Source organism: Gnatocerus cornutus, chromosome 7, assembly GCF_029298725.1.
Source record: "Gnatocerus cornutus isolate USDA-ARS CGAHR chromosome 7, icGnaCorn1.1, whole genome shotgun sequence".
NCBI lineage: Eukaryota > Metazoa > Arthropoda > Insecta > Coleoptera > Tenebrionidae > Gnatocerus > Gnatocerus cornutus.
The window spans coordinates 17517167-17536214 of record NC_142239.1 but is presented as its reverse complement, the minus strand read 5'-3'; the positions used below and the strand labels follow the sequence as shown (position 1 = coordinate 17536214).

The 19048-nt window shown below is 37.8% G+C and overlaps 2 protein-coding genes across 5 annotated transcripts; both read right to left on the bottom strand.

Annotated features, from left to right (window-relative positions):
* Window positions 1-8148: 8148 nt before the first annotated feature.
* On the bottom strand, window positions 8149-8810 carry Rrp47 (Ribosomal RNA processing 47). Its single transcript, XM_088042472.1, has 2 exons — window positions 8438-8810; window positions 8149-8390 (listed from the first exon to the last, which is right to left on the bottom strand). Exons 1-2 carry the CDS (start codon window positions 8741-8743, stop codon window positions 8256-8258), a joined length of 441 nt encoding a protein of 146 aa, XP_087898598.1. The 5' UTR covers window positions 8744-8810; the 3' UTR covers window positions 8149-8255.
* Window positions 8811-8849: 39 nt separating this feature from the next.
* Window positions 8850-18339, bottom strand: LOC148171877 (monocarboxylate transporter 9-like). Of its 4 annotated transcripts, XM_088042470.1 has the most exons (5): window positions 17991-18339; window positions 10397-12250; window positions 10054-10336; window positions 9873-10007; window positions 8850-9812 (listed from the first exon to the last, which is right to left on the bottom strand). In XM_088042470.1, the coding sequence occupies exons 2-5, from the start codon at window positions 12086-12088 to the stop codon at window positions 9778-9780; spliced, it is 2145 nt and encodes a 714-aa protein (XP_087898596.1). In that variant the 5' UTR covers window positions 12089-12250; window positions 17991-18339; the 3' UTR covers window positions 8850-9777. The 4 variants fall into 4 exon arrangements, with proteins under 4 accessions (XP_087898596.1, XP_087898592.1, XP_087898595.1 ...); XM_088042466.1 differs by having other exon boundaries at window positions 8850-10007; XM_088042469.1 differs by lacking the exon at window positions 17991-18339 and adding an exon at window positions 16378-16481 and having other exon boundaries at window positions 8850-10007.
* Between the last annotated feature and the right edge of the window lie 709 nt (window positions 18340-19048).

Below are 19048 nucleotides of genomic sequence, written 5' to 3'. Positions count from 1 at the left end.
AAAATTGAAAAAAATGAAATTTAGTTAAATTTGGGACAGATACAGATATTGTGTCTTACATTTAGGCGACTGTTGATCTCTGACCTGCATGTTAACACACACTAACACAACAGCACTAACACTACCACTGCGCAAAAAACGGGTTCACTTACACTCCGCGAAAAACCGCAATCGCAACATCCCAATACCAAAAAGAAGAAAATCCTACCTTGTGAGATCCAACGTCGCCGTCATCTTCATACACGGACCTACTGCAATAGAAATGTTTTATTAGTCATTTTACTCGCATTTTAAAATTGACGATGGAATTTCATAGCTGTAGCACTAAAATTACCAAAATTGCGAGTTTTAAGGGAGGATTTCTTATATTTCGGCTTGCCTTGAAAATAAAAATTTCTAAAATTTGTGTCCTTTGATCTACAATGCTGCAATTTGGCAGAGTTAATAAACGATTGAAAACTAGCAATTTCCCCAAATTTCATAGCTGCAGCACTAAAATTACAAAAATTACGAATTTTATTAACTTACCCTTTAGTCCTGATCCCGAAGCTGTGTCGGCAGGCTCCTACCACTGCATCCCCCTCTAGGACATAGGAAGCACTCACTCACTTTGTTTCAAAAACGGTTTTAATTTTAGCTTTAAGACACTAAAGTAGCTCGCGCACTAAAAAGAGCTTCGGCACTTTTTCTCAGAACTCGACTTTTAACTTTTATACTCGCGGAAGTTCCGAATTTACGAAGAGTTGTAGAGAGGTGAAATTATGTTCATTTAGGTAAACATAGTTTTGTCTTACCTGCATATTAACTTGCACAGTGTCACTACCACTACCACTTGTCAAAAAACGAATGCACTGACACTCCGCGAACAACTCCCATCGCGAGGTCCATCGTCGTTCAAATCCCGTCACCCAGAAGGAAAAAATCCTTCCTTGTGAGATCCAACGTCGCCATCGTCTTCGTACACGGACCTACCTTTAATCCTGATTCCTAAGCAGTATCGTTGCGCTCCAACCACTGCATCCCCCTCGAGGAACAGAAACCACTCACATGACGCGCACTAAAAGTACTTTGGCACTGTTTTGCGAAACTCGACTCTGAATTTGAACACTCGCGATCGCGGGACCGAATTTACGAAGATGTACAAGAGAGGAAATTTTACAGTGGCGAACGACGATGAACAGTTTCGGAAAATGCCCAACAAACCCACATCCTACCTTTATGGCTTCTACGATGGTAGCTAGAATTAAAGAAATAAATATGAGTATTTGTACATTTTTGGAGGGATGAAATAACTTACCCTTTAATCCTGACCACGTGCTGTGTCGCCAAGCTTGTACCTCTGCATTCTCCTCTAGGAACCAGGAACCACTCACTCACTCACTTTGTTTTTAAGGACGATTTTAATTTTATTTTATTTTTAAGACACTACTGAAACTGAACTGAACTATCTCGCGCACTAAAAGTTTCGACACTCGCAATCAATGGTGGAATAAGAATAGGAGGAGTAATAAGAAAAAATTAGAAAATTGGAACAGATAAAATGACAAAATTAGGGACGTCGTAAAATGGTGGAATGGAGGAAAACTCAATAAAAATGGGACTCAAGTAATCACGAAGTTGAAAAGAGAAAATGAATGAAATTCGAGTGACTCTCCCCCCATTTTTTAATAAGAAAAAAAAGAGAACATTAAAATAGATAAAATGACAAAATTAGGAGCGTCGTAAAATGGTGGAATGAAGAAAAATTTAATAAAAATAGTGTTCAGTTGGGGAATGAATGGGTGGTTAGGCAGAGTGACTCATCAAAAATTGAACAAATAGGACACAAGTTGGGCTGAAAAGTGTAAAGTGGCAAGAAAAATGAATGGAATTCGGGTGACTCTCCTCCCATTTTTAATAAGAAAAAAAACGAGAACATTGAAATAGATAAAATGACAAAATGAGGATCGTCATAAAATGGTGGAATGGAGAAAAATTTAATAAAAATAGTGTTCAGATGGGGAATGAATAGGTGGTTGGGCAGAGTGACTCATCGAAGATTGAACAAATAGGACACCAGTTGAAGTTGAAAGGCGTAAAGTGGTAAGAAAAAATGACTGAAATTCGGGTGACTCTCCGCCCATTTTTTAATAAGAAAAAAACGAGAACATTGAAATAGATAAAATGACGATCGTCGTAAAATGGTGGAATGGAGGAAAATTTAATAAAAATAGTGTTTAGATGGGGAATGAATGGGTGGTTGGGCAAAGTGATTCATCGAAGATTGACCAAATAGGACACAAGTTGGAGTTGAAAAGTTTAAAGTGGCAAGAAAAAATGAATGAAATTCGGGTGACTCTCCCCCATTTTTTAATAAGAAAAAACAGAGAACATTGAAATAGATAAAATGACAGTGTTCAGGTGGGGAATGAATGGGTGGTTGGGCAGAATGACTCATCGAAAATTAAACAAATAGGGCACAAGTTGGAGTTAAAAAGTGTAAAGTGGCAAGAAAAAATGACTGAAATTCGGGTGTTTCTCCCCCCATTTTTGGTCTCAAAATACACCCCTTTCGCGAACACAGACACCGTAGGGGATCTTGGTGGATTCAAAATGAACTCGGCTCCCAGAAGTCCACCATGTTTAACGAAACAAAAGTTTATCCCGTGAGTGAGCATCTTGACCAAGGTGTCCCGTAAAGTGTGTCCACCCTTCTAGCAAAACTAACCGGACATTTACTTTCAAACCAACTCCTAGCTAACCGCCTTGAAAAATAAATTACACAAAATGATTCTAAACCTATTCTGAACGCTATGGTAAATTTTGATTCGAAGGGCAGTTGTGCTTTCAAACGACAGCTAGCTAAACTCCCGTCCCTATAGTGTCCTCGTCCCCCTCAACATGATGTTCGTTCATCGCGCGCCCACATACTAAGGTCTGTCGGCTACCAATTGTCCAGTCGAGGCCAGTTTTTCGGTGGTGCCAAATGAATACTGTCCAACCAGTGTTGGAGAAATGAAAGCAAAATACCTCAATAGTTCCGTTCCAACCATTATGGTATAACACAGTCCGAGCCTGGGGTATTGAATGACTAACATTGGCCCTGTTTCTAGGTTAGCATGTGATGCGACCGGAATTCTCCTTCGGCTTTCTAGCTAAGTCCCCCCGCCTTAAGGTTCATCCACCCCCCTAAAGTCAAATCGTGGAGATATGCAGATACAGCTTCAACTAAATGCGCTCTGAGAGTTTAGAGCTGCAAATGAAGTCATTCGTACCCGACGTCTGCTGGTCGGTATCGGATTGACACCGTCGCATCATTAGCTCACACAAACTGAACACCTTTAGAAGACTCCGTAAATGCCGTAACTTGACAAACTAATGTGTCGGCTACAGAACATGCATGGATGTTTCCATAGACGCACGCAAAAGGTACCTAATTTCCTAAATTTGTGTGCCTACGTGGATGAACGTGGGTCCCCTTTCTAGTGTTGGTATGTTTAAGTGTACAGGGTAGGTGGCAGCAAGTGTAGTGATGTTAAATTATGTGCAGAATACAGAACATGCATGGATGTTTCCATAAACTCACGCAAAATGTGTGTATATCTAATTCCCCAATTTTGTCTACCTATTTGTTTCCCCTTGGTTGTGTTGGTATAAAAGAACTGGACAGAATTTTCCAGTATTAAAAAGAGAGGAAATAGAAGTTCATTGTTGTGTTGGTACAAAAGAATTGAACAGAGTTTTCCTGTATTAAGAAAGAGAGGAAATAGAAGTTCATGGTTGTGTTGGTATAAAAGAACTGGACAGAATTTTCCAGTATTAAAAAGAGAAGAAATAGAAGTTCATGGTTGTGTTGGTATAAAAGAACTGGACAGACTTTTCCAGTATTAAGAAAGAGAGGAAATAGAAGTTCATGGTCGTGTTGATATAAAATAATTGGACAGAGTTTTCCAGTATTAAGAAAGAGAGGAAATAGAAGTTCATGTGGTAAAAGAGCAAAACGTCATAGAAAGGAGGAATTTCATTTCAATAGACATGAGACTAAGAAAAAGTATAAAAAAGATAAAATTGGTAAATGAAGAAATGATGCAAAAATGCAACAAGAACAGTAAACTAGAAAGATGCAATTAAACTGTCCTACCTTAATCCTTCGTCTTACATTTTTCAAGATGTTCCAAGATTTCGAGTGAAAATTCCGAAGTTAGGATGATATCTGTAACAAATAAATACGAATAAGTAAAAAAGTCAAATATGTATGGAAAAATAGTACACGCCTGCATTTAAACCATCGTAGCAATGCAAGTCCTACCATTAAACTCTGGCAATCACTAAACTACACTAAAATAAATTTCGAGTCACTGTAGCACGTCTTTCTTACTCAAAACTCGGAGTACAACTAAATAAATAATGGCTTTACGGACGTTATTAGATAACGATGATTTAACTTTTTTTTTCTTAAAAAAAATCTCCCAATTTATTTGTGATTGCACTGACCTTTTACTAATTAGGAACAATGCAGTTCCATCAATTACGTAATCTGCATTAAAAAACAAGACTAAAACGTACAGAAAAATGCCATACGGTCAAAAATATATCTCCTGATAGGAAATCTATCAAATTGCTATGAGATTTCGTTACTATTTCGCCTCGCGTTTTCAAAAAACATTTCATTTCAATTTTGGTTAAAACAGTTCCCTTACATTAAAAACTTATTGTATCTAGCCTGCCTTGCAATATGTATCTAACTTCTTTTAAAATCCGATTATTGCTAAACATAAACACTCTGTATGTTAAACTGCTTGCGTTAACGCTAACATACTGAAAAAATGGACAATCAAACGCGCCTAACGTGTTTATAAATGAATACAGGTTAGTACTTTACCTTACAAAATATTTTATCAGAACAGCACTCTGTAGCACACATCTCTGAAACGGCCGTCTTTATCAAAAGTCGAAACACAACTGTCTTCAATAATGAGATTAATTTCCTAATTCCTTATAACAAAAACTTTAACTTTTTCTTGAGCGAACAAAAAGTACCTAATCAGGTGGCGCTATTGCCATAACCGATTTTTCAGAAGGTCGAGTTCCAAAATAAATCCAAATATACGATTGGTGGACAAAACAGATTTTGCAACTTTACATATTTTAAAAATTTTCAATCTAATAATGAAAGAGTAGCAACAATAGTACTAGAAAAACGATAGAGAAAACCGCATATTTCAATCTGTCATAGGTCCACAAAATTGATTTACATTCTAATTTAAACAATCGAGTTTTGGAGGTAAAACACGACTTAAAAGTGGTAACTTCCTCAAATTTCACTAAAACTACGAGCGTTATCAATTTTAGTGAAGCATTTGGGCATTAAAAATAAAAATTTCTATTTATGTCTTTTGATTTACAATTTTACAATTTTTCAGAGTTAATATTTGATTAAAAACTACTAATTTCCCGAAATTTCGTAACTGTAGCACTGAAATTACATGAGTAATATTTTACCTTGCAAGATATTTTCTCAGGACAGCACAAAACGACCGTCTTTATCAAAAGTCGAAACACAACTGATTCTAATAATGAGATTTATTATGTAATTTCCTAATTGCTAACTACCTTTTTCTTGAGCGAACAAAAAATAATCAGGTTTTCGCGGTTTCAAAAGACATTTCATTTCAAGACTTGCGGAAAATATCATTTCGGCAATATTAAAACCAATCAATTAGAAAATTTACCAAAAAATGCAATGCAGTTTTTGTCAAAACTGTTCCCTTACATTATAAACTTGTATTTAGACTGCTTGCAATAATCAGATTTAATAATTGCAGATTAAACCAAATTTCGAATTTTTAAAACGAAACTCCGAACACGCCTAAATAATAAAGCACTGATTTCACTATGCCACAAAATTTATTCATTTGATTTTCGCTGAGACGCTGATTTTGATTCCTTGTTAAGTATGCAATAAGACGTCTGGGTCACATCAGGATTTTTAGCGAATTTGTCATATTTCCTCCAGAAAGAAAATCAATCAAGGCATATTTCAACAAAGGTTTATTAGTGTGGCCTTTTTTCATATAATTATACTTGAAATTGAGCACAATAAGAGCGAAGTTATCAGTATTGCTATCTAACTATTTTTTTGCCAAAAAAACGAATTGTTCGTCGATGGTGCGGTACTGCTTAACTTGCCTAACCTTCAACTAATTACGTAATTGAAGGATGAAATGAATACATGAGACCTAAGTAAATTTCAGCACGGTGGCGTGAGACGACTATGGAAATTTTTACAAAAGATCCAAGCAAAGAAAACAGAATTTCTAGTACAGAACACGATTATAAAGTTGAGTTCCATATGTGCTTTCAAATAAAATTTAAATCGCAAAATTAATAATTGGGTGGCTAATTTTAAGAAATGTTTTCGTCTAAATGAAAAATTTCCAAAATTCTTTGAGCAACCTTCTAATTTTGTTCATTGTATTCAACAGTCAAACACAGATTTTAGATAAACATTTGTAAGAACAAAAAAGTTTAAATGTATGTAACTTCCTTTAAATTCCGATTATTATTAAGCATAAACACTCTGTATATTAAACTGCTTTTGTCAACGCCAATGAACTGAAAAAATAGACGATCAAACGCGCCTAACGTTTCGCTGAATTGAAAACTCTTGAATAATATAGGGTAGTACTTTACCTTCACCAAAACGACCGTTTTTATCAAAAGACGAAACACAACTGATTCCAATAATGAGATTAATATGTAATTTCCTAATTGCTATACAGGGTGTTATGGAAATGAGTACACAAAATTAAACTGGTAAGAGAACTCACCATATGCAACAACTTTTCTTAATAAAAAAAAATTACGACCTTCCCTATAAAGAAGCACCATATCCGTGTATTCCATGTTGGTATAGACCATTTTGTACCACCTTTTGCACTTTAAGAACGATCTGATAACTTTGACACTATGAAAATTCACAACAAACTGAGCGTTCTTAATTAAATTACAGCTGATCAGGCGTTTTTATGACAAAAAGTTGTGATAAGGTTTAAGTCAAAAAATCTCCTCGTTGTGGAAATGAAAGTGAATTTGTTTAGAGATATCGAACGGCTGGCCAAATTAAGGGCGGAAAAAGGCGAAATTCAAAATGCGTTTACGGAAAAAATTATCTAGAAAAGTTGTAGATCTTGATGCGTTCTAACCGGTTAAATTTTGTGTATTTAATGTCATAACCTGTTATGATTTTTTTTGAATAAAATTTTTGTAAATTCCCAAAATTGTTTTACTTTATGTTAAACTTAATAGTTCTAAACACCACCGCAAATTAGTTTAGAATGGCCATTAATAAAAAAGTGTTTTACAAGCGGACTGATAACGCAGTTTTTTATGCTTTTTTGTTCTTTAATTTTATAGCAATTCAATGGTAGGTGGGCGACTCGTCAAAATGTAGGGGGGTGGAAAATTAGATTAAAAACATGCGATTTCAAAAAAAAAATTATTAAAAAAGTTGTTGCAAATGGTGAGTTCTCTTACCAGTTTAATTTTGTGTACTCATTTCCATAACACCCTGTATTACTGTATCTAACCACTAGTAGGTAGAGGGGCTAACGCGTGAAGCTTCAATCAACTATGCTGATCACTGAGTAACTTAAACATGTTAAACTTTAAACGAAACCAAAATTGTTAAAACTAATAATCGAAAAACCCTAAGAAACTAACACGAAATGTTTCTACACTGAAAGGTTCTCAAATATAAACCTGTTTACCACCTACCTTTCAATTCAAATCCAAAACGGCACAATTTCACTTCACGTGCACACGTCCATCTCCATCGAGTCACAGCACTGAACTAATTAAATTCAAGGGATTAAGTAATTACGAAACTTCGGTAATTGGGCAAAAAATTGTCCTTCGCGTTTATTTGTCGGTGGGTTAAAACCAGCCATTATTTATGAAGTGCAGATTTTTATTACAAAAACGTTTTTGAAAATTTGTATTCTCTCTATGAAGAGGACAAAATCTTGACCCCCATCTTTGTCCACTTAAGGGAAGTCTCACTGTATAACTTGAATGGTTGCAAACCGTATTGTTGGTTGCCTACATTGTAAATTTTTATTGCATACAATCAGTAATACACCTTTTGTAGTAGTGTGTTCGGTGCATAAGTTGTTAAAGTGTCAAAATGATGTTTTTATTTTCAAATCATTTTCCAATTTATAAAGGATGTAACAAAACAGGGGGGCACTTTTATTTCAATTGGACACTGTTCAACTCTAATCAGATAGTTTTATTCGTTTATTAGGGGGCTCTTCACGCTCCCCATCATCTCTATGACGAATTCCATGCTTTATAAACCTTCCTGCAACAGCCTGGTTTAGCCGTGGCCTCAAAGTCTTCCTTTCATGTGCCTAAAACGCCAAAATTAATCCACAATTCCCATTTCCCACAAAATTACCTGTTTAGCTTTAACCATATACTCTTTTACCCTATTTAACTGGTCTTTAATCTCACTTTTACTAGGGTCTTGTCCCTTTGTCTTCATAAACAGCCAAAACAAAGTGTTGAGAGTGTAGGCCATAAAAAGATCAAAATCGACTTTTTCCTTTGTCGTCAACTTCTCGTACAATTCTGGGTTTGAAGACACTTCTAAAATTTTAGAGATTTTATTGACACTATTGCGAAAGTTCGTCAGTTTCGTTTGAATAGATTTGTCTTCACTTAAATCCCCGAAATCCGTTTCGGACTGCATTTTCAATAACATAACCTAAAAAAACTGACTGACAGAATCGCGATAACTGTTAATCACAGGACGTGATCACCATACCAACTTTCAAAATGAAACTCCCGAACGAAATTCAAACAACAGGTGCTACTGCAATGGTTTATTAACTTACTGTCTACAGATATAATACAGTAAATATATTAAAAATTACGATCGACGTGCGACCCTAGATTATAATGATTATAGTTAGAATGTTTCAAAGTGGGACCTCATCGTATTAGAGACCTACGATAATATCTAAAGGCATTAATTTATTGACAGAGAATACTATATACAAAAAGAACTCATTTAATACCCTATTAGTGACCTTGGACTCTAAAAAACACAACAGGAACAACATACTGAGAAGGTAACGAAATACTGATAACAAAAACTCTAGTCTACTCAACTGAAAACTGCCACTATTTGATGGTAAAATCCTTTAAAAAAATAAATAAAAAAAAAAACTCCACCTATTGAGTTATTTGTAGTCGATAAAGAAAACAACTCGAACTTTGAATCACAGCTATGCTTATAATTCAAATGGATACGGACATCTCGGACTCGTTACGTGAAAATGGTTATTTAATTTTTATTTAGGTTTCATAAGACTTTAGAACGGAGCGTGTCCGAGACCTCTTCTTGCACCCACTGAATAACAAACTTTAAAAAATAACAGTATTGAAAAATGGTGCATGATTGTATATTCTGTGTGTTTATTCATCTGTCTATTCTAGTCTATTTAAACACAGCCTCTACAGTTTTATATACAATAAGAATTTGTTTCCTGGAGAATTTGGTAACATTCCTAAAAAACGGGGACGCTACAGATCTACAATTTTGAACCTGAGATTCGAAAATTCTACTAATATCGGTTACATAATTGAACTTTCTTCAGCTCTAATCTAAGATAACAAGTTGAGCTGGACTCACAAGTTCAACAATAGCATGCAGAACACGAAAAAAGCTTTCGAAAAATTTGTTACACTACTAAAACTTCTAAAAAACCTACAATACTTAAGTTCACTTGTGAATTAAATGTGGCTGGCGCCACCTGCAGGTTTCTCAACTGTTTTGGACAGACAAGAAGTTATTATAGTATGAAATTTATTATCTACCGGAAAATCACCTTCATTGTGCTTCGTCAGCCGTCTGCACAGCTTCACCGAGGGCACAATTATCAGAAGAAGCCCAGAAAGAGCAATGAAGAGACCAGCCAAGTAAAACGACAGATTGTAGTTCTTCGTTTGGTCGCACAGCCAACCTAAAAAACTAAATTAACACTCTGAAGAATCAAACTAAATGATTACCTCCAAGAGGAGGTCCGATTAGATTAGCCACTCCTTGCACCAAAAGAAGGAGACCGTAGGCATTGGTGAAGCGGTCAAGTGTGATCAGCTCCACCAAGATAATACAAGTGAGAGAGTAGTTAGCTGCGATGAAGAAGCCAAAGGCACCCGAGAGGACACAAAGAGACCAGTAGCTGTTGATCAAGGGGACTATAGCAGTAACCGCTCCGCAGAAGCCCATGCAAGCGGCGTAGATGATGATGGCGTTCGCCCACGGGAGATCCCCCAGCCATCCTAACATCACCTGAAAGACACCAGTTAGAGCTTCGGTCGCTCTGTGAAGAACTACCGGAGACTTTATTACCTCACCGAACATGTTGATGATGCCAATGATGGAAATGAGTAAACTCGCGTCTTCTTCTGAGTAGCCTAAAGTCGTCGCGTGGTCTGTCAGGTAGACGTAGGGTACGTCGTACCACGTGTACAAACAAAAATTTGAAATCGCAAAGAGTAAGTATTTTATATCAGCAAAGTGAGAGAAGTCAAATATGTCCACTAGCAAGTCCCAGAAGTCCCATAATCCGGCATACCATTGGACTTTTTCCTTCGCTATCGTCGTCATGGAGTTGCGATAAATATCCGGACAGGAACTAGCTCTTAGTCTGTAGCGATTGATGTTTAACATTGCGCCTCGGTACGTCACCGACAATCTATGAACTCTTAGATCCTTCAAGAAAGCAGTTGGGAGCTTCTTGTTCGGGTTCATGCGAGGTGGAGAAATCTGGTTGCGTTTGAGCCACCAAACATAGGCTGCTTCTTGACTGTTTGGCTGTTGAAGAGGCGCTCTTGGTTGCATGTGAACCTCGTTGAGACGACCAGAGTCGCTGAAGCTCCTCGAAGGAGTTAACAGTCCGGGGTAGTTCGCCATTAGCACGTTATAGACGTGGCGATGTTGTGATAACAACTCGATGACTTCAATGGGGACTTTCTCTCCATTCCTTACGTAAGTTGGTAAGTTTACCAAAGAGGACGACAGCCGGTCGTTGGTCTCGACATTCTCATTGGTGACTTCAATGATTGGTTGTAACACCGACGCAGTGTTGGTACTATTGCTAACAGAAAAAGAATCCGCTGAAGATCCTTTGTTCTTTCGTTTCAGATTCCGGTTCCTCTTTCGTTCTTTTGCTAGGTTTTTCACCTTCTTTGAAGTCCATGGTAGATCCCGCATGACGGCCCCACAAACGGCAAGATTCAAAAACAATCCAGCTAGAATTAAAGTGGTACCTCTCCATCCGTACTCTTGGAGGAGAAACTGGATGAAAGGGGCGAAAATAAACGTGCCGATGCCGCTCCCGCATACCGCCAGCCCCGTCGCAAACGACCGTCTCTTGTCAAAGTAGTAGGCTACAATGACCACCGACGCCACATAACACAAACTTAAACCAAACCCTGCCAAAATCCCGAAAGTTATACACAGAACCGTCATGCTGTTCGCTCTGGAACTGATGATGAACCCCGTGGACGCCAAAATGGAGCCGAAAATGGTAACTTTCCGACACCCATAGCGGTCGGTGAGGAAGCTCGCCACCGGTCCTGACAGCAGCGGCATTGCCATGAACAAGCTCCCGATCCACGCCGTCGTCCCTCGATTCTGTCCAAAGTACTTCAAAAACTCCACGAAGATGACCCCGAAACTGAACGTGATACCATCCGCTATAAGATTGACGACGAACGACGCCGCCACCACAACCCACCCCCAACCTCCATCCGGCGGCGTTGCCTCGCTCAAGTCCAAGCTAGAGCTCGAACTTGAGCTACTAGAACTCGAACTTTCCACGGGACTCGCGTTGCGTCCTTTGTCGAACTGGACGTGGAGGACCGGCTTTTCCTCTTCTTCCTCCTCCATGGCTTTCTTTAAGACGTCCTCGAGGAGCGGTCGGTTCTCTTCAACGCCACCGTTTGACACTTTCACTACTGAACTATCGTGATGATTCACTGTGCCGTTTTGTTTGGTGTCTTTATCGAAAGTTTGTTTGTCCGAGGTGTGTTGGGCCATTCTTGCAAGTCTCTAGAAAATTGCCTGCGTAAAATCGCAAGACGGTACGTTGCGCTTGCGATGCGTTTCATGCGGGTTGGGGGCGGTACGTGCCGATGATCAGATGGTTTGGGGTGTGGTGCCATGCGGGGCGCGCTGCAACCACGGGGGTTGGAGGTTGATCTGAAAAAAAACAAACAAATCACTCAAACAGTCAAAACGACGAGTTCTAACAAACAACAAAGGTCCCTTATGAGATTCCTGTGGTACCCCTTGAACAGTTTACCTTTATCTATACGCCCATTACGTCGTTTAGACACCCAAATCACTCATTCTATTGTGTTATCTATTTCTGATAAGGCACTATCACCAGACTGAAAATACAATCGGAACTTGTTTGGAAAGGTTAAAGACACTAACCGGCTCAATACCACCGACACATCAAGTGTAATTTTTAAGATGCGTGCCTTCAAACACAGTAATTAAATAATCTTAAACTAATCACTTTTAATTGTGATTATTGCAGCGACCTACGTACGACGCAGCAATGTCAAATAACTTGGCAGAGTGGTAGAGTCGGTTAAAAAGAACCACCGACGTAAATTGGATGGAAATAGGTAAAGGATTTTATTTTTAGTAGATACTGCAAGAGAGTGGAAAGTTTTGACAGAATTTGGAACAAAAGTGGGACTTGTAGTAATTTCTCTGTTTACTTACGTGAAACCTCAGACAATTTTAGAATTTCCATGAAAAAAGTGTAAATAAGCTTGACGTAATTTTGGCTTTTATTTATATTTTTCTTTTATTTATGACTGATTTGACCCAAACAGAAATTTCTCCTTGAGCGTCGTCCAACTTTTCTTATTATTTATTATTCATTCGAAATAATTATAATTCAAACGAAAATGGCCACACGCGAACTAATTAATGAGTTTCTTACTCACATGACTTAATTGCAGGAAAATTTCACTCGAAATTCTTCCAGAACGGAGCTAATAATCCCGACTAATTTTAAGTGTCTGCTTCGTTTGAGCACTGATTAGAATTTATTGTTAAAATATAATGTCAATTCGATGTGGCAACAAAATGTAGGTTACAGCATTAATGAATGACACTGAAACCAGGCGGATGTTGTTGAAAATCTGTCGACAAATTCAGATCTTTCAGATGGAGTTGGTTTGCAATACTGTCAGGTTTCATCATTTTTTTTGGATTTCTTCAAGAGAACTGGCCTAACTCGGCCATTGTCAGGTTTTCAAACATTTCCAGGTTTTGGAGTATTTTTTTCGCATCTTTTTATCTGTCGTAGTTCCGGAGATATCAAACATGAAATATTTCGAAGCTTCAAAATTTTTGCCCTCTGGCGAAAACCCAAAACTTCAAACGCTTCTCATTCGGTTAATTGTTGACGTGTGTGAATCGTTAATCCAGTTTTGGATTCTCCGTGAAATTCTGCGTTAAATGAGCATTAATTACTTAAGTTTGCTTCTCCATTAAACGAAACCGAATTAGGTTTTTAGAGGGTCGTTTTAGAGTGATTTTCAAGGAACTTTTTCGGGGCAAAAACGACGTTTAATAACTTTGAGTTATACATCAATCGAGAGAGCAGTTCAAGATCAACCAACTGGCTTAATTTCAGATCGGTAGGTCAATTAATTTCCGAATAGCGGCCTAAAAGCCAAAAATTCAAAAATTTTCATTCGATCGATTTCAGTCCATCGAATTTTTGATATTTGCAAACGAAATGTAAGCAGCAAAAGTGCAAGAAAAACAACGATGGCGAAAACTACATAATTCTATCTGTCGTAATTAAAAATTTACTCTCCGTAACTTTTTTTTTTAATTCAGTTATTTGTTGAGTTACGGGAAAAATTACAGTTTTGGATTCTGCGTAAAATAAGCACCAATAATTTTAGTTTGCTGAATAAATAAGCGAAATATCGACCGAATTAGGTTTACATGCACAATTTTTTGAAAAAAATTTCCAAAGTTTCCTATTGATCCAAGAACGAGAAAAACAATGGCATGAGCCACATCTTTCTATCTGTCATAGTTACGAAGATATCGAGCACTAAATATTTCGGAGCTTCAGAATGTTTGCCCTTTGGCGACCAACCAAAATTTCAAATGCTTCTAATTCGGTTATTTATTACCGCACGTTAAAAATTCACACAGTTTTGGAATATGTGTGAAATTATGCGATAAATGAACACCAATAACTTGAGTTTGCTTCGCAAATAAACGAGATATTGATCGAATTAGGTTATCAGAGGGTCTTTTTGGGATCATTTTAAAAGAGCTTTTTGGGAGCGAAATTATTAAATTAATATTTTTGAGTTATTTATCAATAAAAAAAGCAGCTCGTGATCTATAAACTAGCCAAATCTCAGATCGGTAGGGCAAATAGTTTACGAGTGGCGGTCAAAAAATCAAAAGTTCAAAATTTTTCTTCGATTAAGTCGGATATTTTTTCGAAAACAATGGAATTTTGGATATCTGAGAGTAAATTATGAGCAGCAAATACGGGTAATAAACGATAGCGCAAATCGGATCTTTCTATCATAGTTTCGGAGTTATGAATCGAAAAAAATACACCATTTAATTTCTATCGCTTCAAATTCAGTTATTTGTTGATCCACGGAAGAAATTAGAACAATTAGAACAGTTTTGGATTCAGCGCAAAATTTGGCGTTAAATAGGCACGATAACATTAGTTTTGGTTCACAAATAAACGAGATATTGGCCGAATTCGGTTGTCAGAGAGTCGTTTTGGGGTAATTTTCAAGGATTTCTTTCAGACCAAAAACGACGTTTAACAACTTTGAGTTATACAACAATCGAAAACGCAACTCGAGATCTATCAACTGGTCAAATTTCAAATCGATAGAACTAGTAGTTTACAAGAAACGGCCAAAAAACAAAAAAGTCAACTTTTTCTAAAAATTACGTCCATCGAACTTTGGACATCTGACAGCGGATTAGGAGCAAAAAAAGCGCAAGAAAACCGATAGCGCAAACCGCATATTTCTATCAATCGCACTTTTAAGGATCGGAACCATTTGAAACTTCAATCGCTTCAAATTCAATTATTTGTTGATCTATGAGAAAAATTAAAATAGTTTTGAATTCTGCGAGAAATCCTGCGAAAAATGAGTACCAGTAACTTAAGTTTGTTCCACAAATAAGCAAGATATCGACCGAAATAAATTTTACATGAATACGAATTCGGGATGTTTAATTCAAACTCTTACTAACAAAAGTGCGGGGAAAGTCTAAGAAATCCCAAAGAAAGCCAAAACTAGAAATACTCTAAACACAATAATTACACTTCACAGTTGATTGTTTGTGAATCAAGGATATAAATTACGAGATTTCACCTTGTGACAACTCATTGTAGATACTAAACGATTTATTTTTGATTCCTTATTGAGTGCATTATCGTCCGCCGTATCATAAATTCCATCATTTACGATCACAATGATAATTTTCATTGTTGTAAACCTGTATAAACACAATGTTGAAAATAGATAAAAAATTCCGCAATCGGATTTCCTGCTCCGCATAATAATATACGACTTCGACCTTAAATTCAGTCCATTTCCAAGGCTTTCCTGCGTTCGATTTTCCCAAAAACGCTTTCAATTTCCACACAATCCTCGCTCCAGTTCCTCCGCAAACACCCTGATAAAGTAATGACTGCCCGACAAAACCCAATTGTCGCAACAACGAGCAAACAAAAGCCTTTTTACTGCGCACCTCATGTTTCAAATCGATTTGTACTGACCGCCAATTTGACATCATCCATTTTGAAAACACCCCCAGTCGCCGCCGCCGAAACTCGCAGAGATCAATAACGTCACAACACTGGCACTGTTTTTCGGCGGAAATTTAGCACCCTGTTTACACAGAACGGACATGTGTCTTCTGATATGCTAGATCCATTCCACTTATATTCTTTTGTGTTATCATTTAGGAGAGCAGTGGCGTGGACGTGGTGGGGGCATGATAACGCGGCTTTTTCACAATGTTGAAGATTAAAAGAGATCCCGAGCTATGTCAAGTCCCTCTCGAAACGATAAAGTTCAAGATTGAGACTTCTGGGGGATTTTATCGAGATTTCATCCTGGTGTTACCACGGAATGTGGTACTACACTGGTTCACCTCTCGTCTGGTTTCAGAAAGAGTAACGTCCTTCGCTGATAACAGCCTAATCACGGCACTTTGGAACAAAAACTATTTCCTTAAAACGTAAGATAACGATTGATTCGTTATCGTGTCCTTTGACATTTTATCTTGACATCACTACTTACGTCACTAGTTTTCCACGTGTGGACACTTTGAATTTAATTAGAACTGTGTGCTAAGCCAACATTGCAAGATATCTGGTCTGAAATAGAAACGTGCCGTTTCTGCACGAGCTTGTTTACGTTGGAATTTGGAAAGATAACGATAGCCAAGAAAATTGTGTCGTTAGACGGCACGGTTTAACGCACTTGAAGTGGGCAAAATAAAAGTTATCTTAATGAGTGTGCAGATATGCACCCAGTTTGATGCAAAGCTCAATTTCCATTTGCATTAGTTCAGAACTAGAGATTGAAGAAAGTGAAAAAATTCAAAATTATTTGTAAAAGGACCAAACCCGGCGCATCCACCATCGCTTACATTAAAATCTGATCATTTTTATGCGAGGAAAACGACTTTCATTCCGATAAAGTGGCAGAAAACCCGAATCTAATACATAAAAAGACTGAAAACATAAATACGCGTCATAACCGCGCCAGCACATTTCGCAGAAGTTTCCTCAAAGTGGCTATAAATTCTCTGTGTATTGATGGCTCTTCATTTTACGGTTTACGTTTCGAAACAAATCCTGATGTCATGTTTATTATAGATACCGTCCTTCAAGTGCCCCCCAAATCGCTTCAATTGATTTGTACCCATTCCAAAGGCTTCATCTCTCCGAGCATTTAAAAGACTTTCCATGGTTTTATGACCCCTCTTCCAATGTAATTCCATCTGCTCTGTCTGCTGGTAACGTGAAACTATCGACAAACTGTCAGCTCATATCTCCCCGTTGGTATCAAAGTGGCAATATTGACAACTCTACAGATGTCTTGTAAAACACATTGAGCCCCTTTTTTAGCGCGCTGCTTCCGCAGCTTACAACCTTGAAAACCACGAATCGATAGCGAAATGGCGGGGCCGGGACGTTCGATGCAGGGAAAATTCCGCCCTTGTTGTTTGCAAGAATGAGCGGGGAGGGGGGAGGCGGCGACACGTGGACGTTCCGCATTGAAAAAGAAGAGACCAACAGTTTCTCGTTCTTTCAGGATTCTTATTTCGCGCTCCAGAATGGCGGGAGATTCAAAAAACAAACAAATCATACAAAAATCAGATTTATTGACTATCACTCCCAGTCTCGTCAGAGTCGGACTCTTCTTCAGACGTGCTCTCCTCCTTTTCTTGGACGCCCTGTAACCTCTTATACTCCGCGTATGTAATCTTCTTCGGCATTATGTCCCTCAGGAACTCATATCGGTTATCCCTGTTCACAACCTCCGAAATGTGTTTATAGTCTAATTTCTTCCCGTTATTCGTCAAATTGTAAGCTTCATGGGCCAAAAGCTTTATAAAGAGTTCCGCCGCTTTAGCCATCATGGGCGAAGACTCTTTACCAATATTCTCAGCGTCTGAAGAACTCTTCATTATAGTCATAATCCGGGAAACGGGCAAAGCCCCTCTTGGTTTGGACGTCATAATTCTGCGAGGAACAAAACCTTCAAGCTCAAATAAAAAATAAAAATAAAAAAAGTGACGTCACAAATCCGTCGTGACGTCATAACGACGTAACGTTTTTTCGTAACTCCTTGTACCAAAAATTTCACCTCCCAGTCCCAGTCATTAGTACGAAAATTCAACTTACCGAAAATGTAAAATTTCTCCAAAAACGATGCTAAAAAACGGCAACCATCGTCATGGAACTTGTCTCAAAAAGTAGCTTTCTCTTGTCTCCGAATTTGAAAACCAGATCTAGTGAGCTGTGATGGTAACCACACAAACCACACAAAGCACACTTGATTTCGGTGGGAATCGCCACGAAAAACGAAATTTCAACGATGTTTGGTTATGTTATCAATGGAGATTTCACACAAAACGAGCAAAACGAGCCTTCACAACGAATTAGCGACGAGTTTCGAGAAAACTGCTCGAGAAACGTCACAGAAGACAACAGACGAGCGTTGCGTGTGGTGGGGATGCGCGAACAGAGGTCCTCAAACTGTTCAGATTAGTCGAGGATGACGTCATGACAGAAATGCTCGTTTGGTTAACAAGTTGGTAGGCCTGTATTAAAGTTAAAGTGGAGAATTGAACGACTTGATTACAGGCTGTCAATTGAACAAGGCACACTTGTTGATTTTCTCAACTACAGTCATTCTGTTTTAAGACATGCATGAGTTGTACTTACAGACATAATGACATAACTTAAGTTAATAATGGGCTATAGTCATAATTTTTGTTACAAATTAAAATAAAAACGCTTAGGGCCGCTTTACAGAAGCTAAATCTTATCTTTAATTGCGATTAAATTCGTAAAATCACGTTCTTCCGTCAATCAAATGTCAGCAATCGTTAAATTAGTTGCAACATTAACTTAATTTCAATTAAATTGTTGTATAAACCGACCCTTAGGATCTTATGCGTCATAGGCATAATTTGGGTTGCATATCTTCCAGGCAAAAACCACTTTTGAAAGTTAATTTATTTACCCCCATCCCCCAATTCAACTTTAATGAACACCCTCAACTTCTCCAAACTTTCCGAATCCATTATCTCCCCTCGCTTCAATTCGCCCTTTCAACAACTCCCAAACTTCTTCCCCCAATTTAACAATAGTCACTACCGATATATTGCTGCAGATATTAACACAACAATTCGACGCCTCCTTCTGGTAAAAAAACAATCCCACAACCGCTGAATTAC

What these genes read in the sequence shown, in the direction of transcription:
- Rrp47 (XM_088042472.1), bottom strand. Translation starts at nt 8,743, where the DNA reads ATGTTATTGAAAATGCAGTCCGAAACGGATTTCGGGGATTTAAGTGAA. An exon ending in ATATGGTTAAAGCTAAACAG is followed by an intron (nt 8,391 to 8,437) that starts GTAATTTTGTGG and finishes TTGGCGTTTTAG; the next exon opens with GCACATGAAAGGAAGACTTT.
- LOC148171877 (XM_088042466.1), bottom strand. Translation starts at nt 12,088, where the DNA reads ATGGCCCAACACACCTCGGACAAACAAACTTTCGATAAAGACACCAAA. An exon ending in TCATCAACATGTTCGGTGAG is followed by an intron (nt 10,337 to 10,396) that starts GTAATAAAGTCT and finishes GGTGTCTTTCAG; the next exon opens with GTGATGTTAGGATGGCTGGG. An exon ending in AATCGGACCTCCTCTTGGAG is followed by an intron (nt 10,008 to 10,053) that starts GTAATCATTTAG and finishes TTAGTTTTTTAG; the next exon opens with GTTGGCTGTGCGACCAAACG.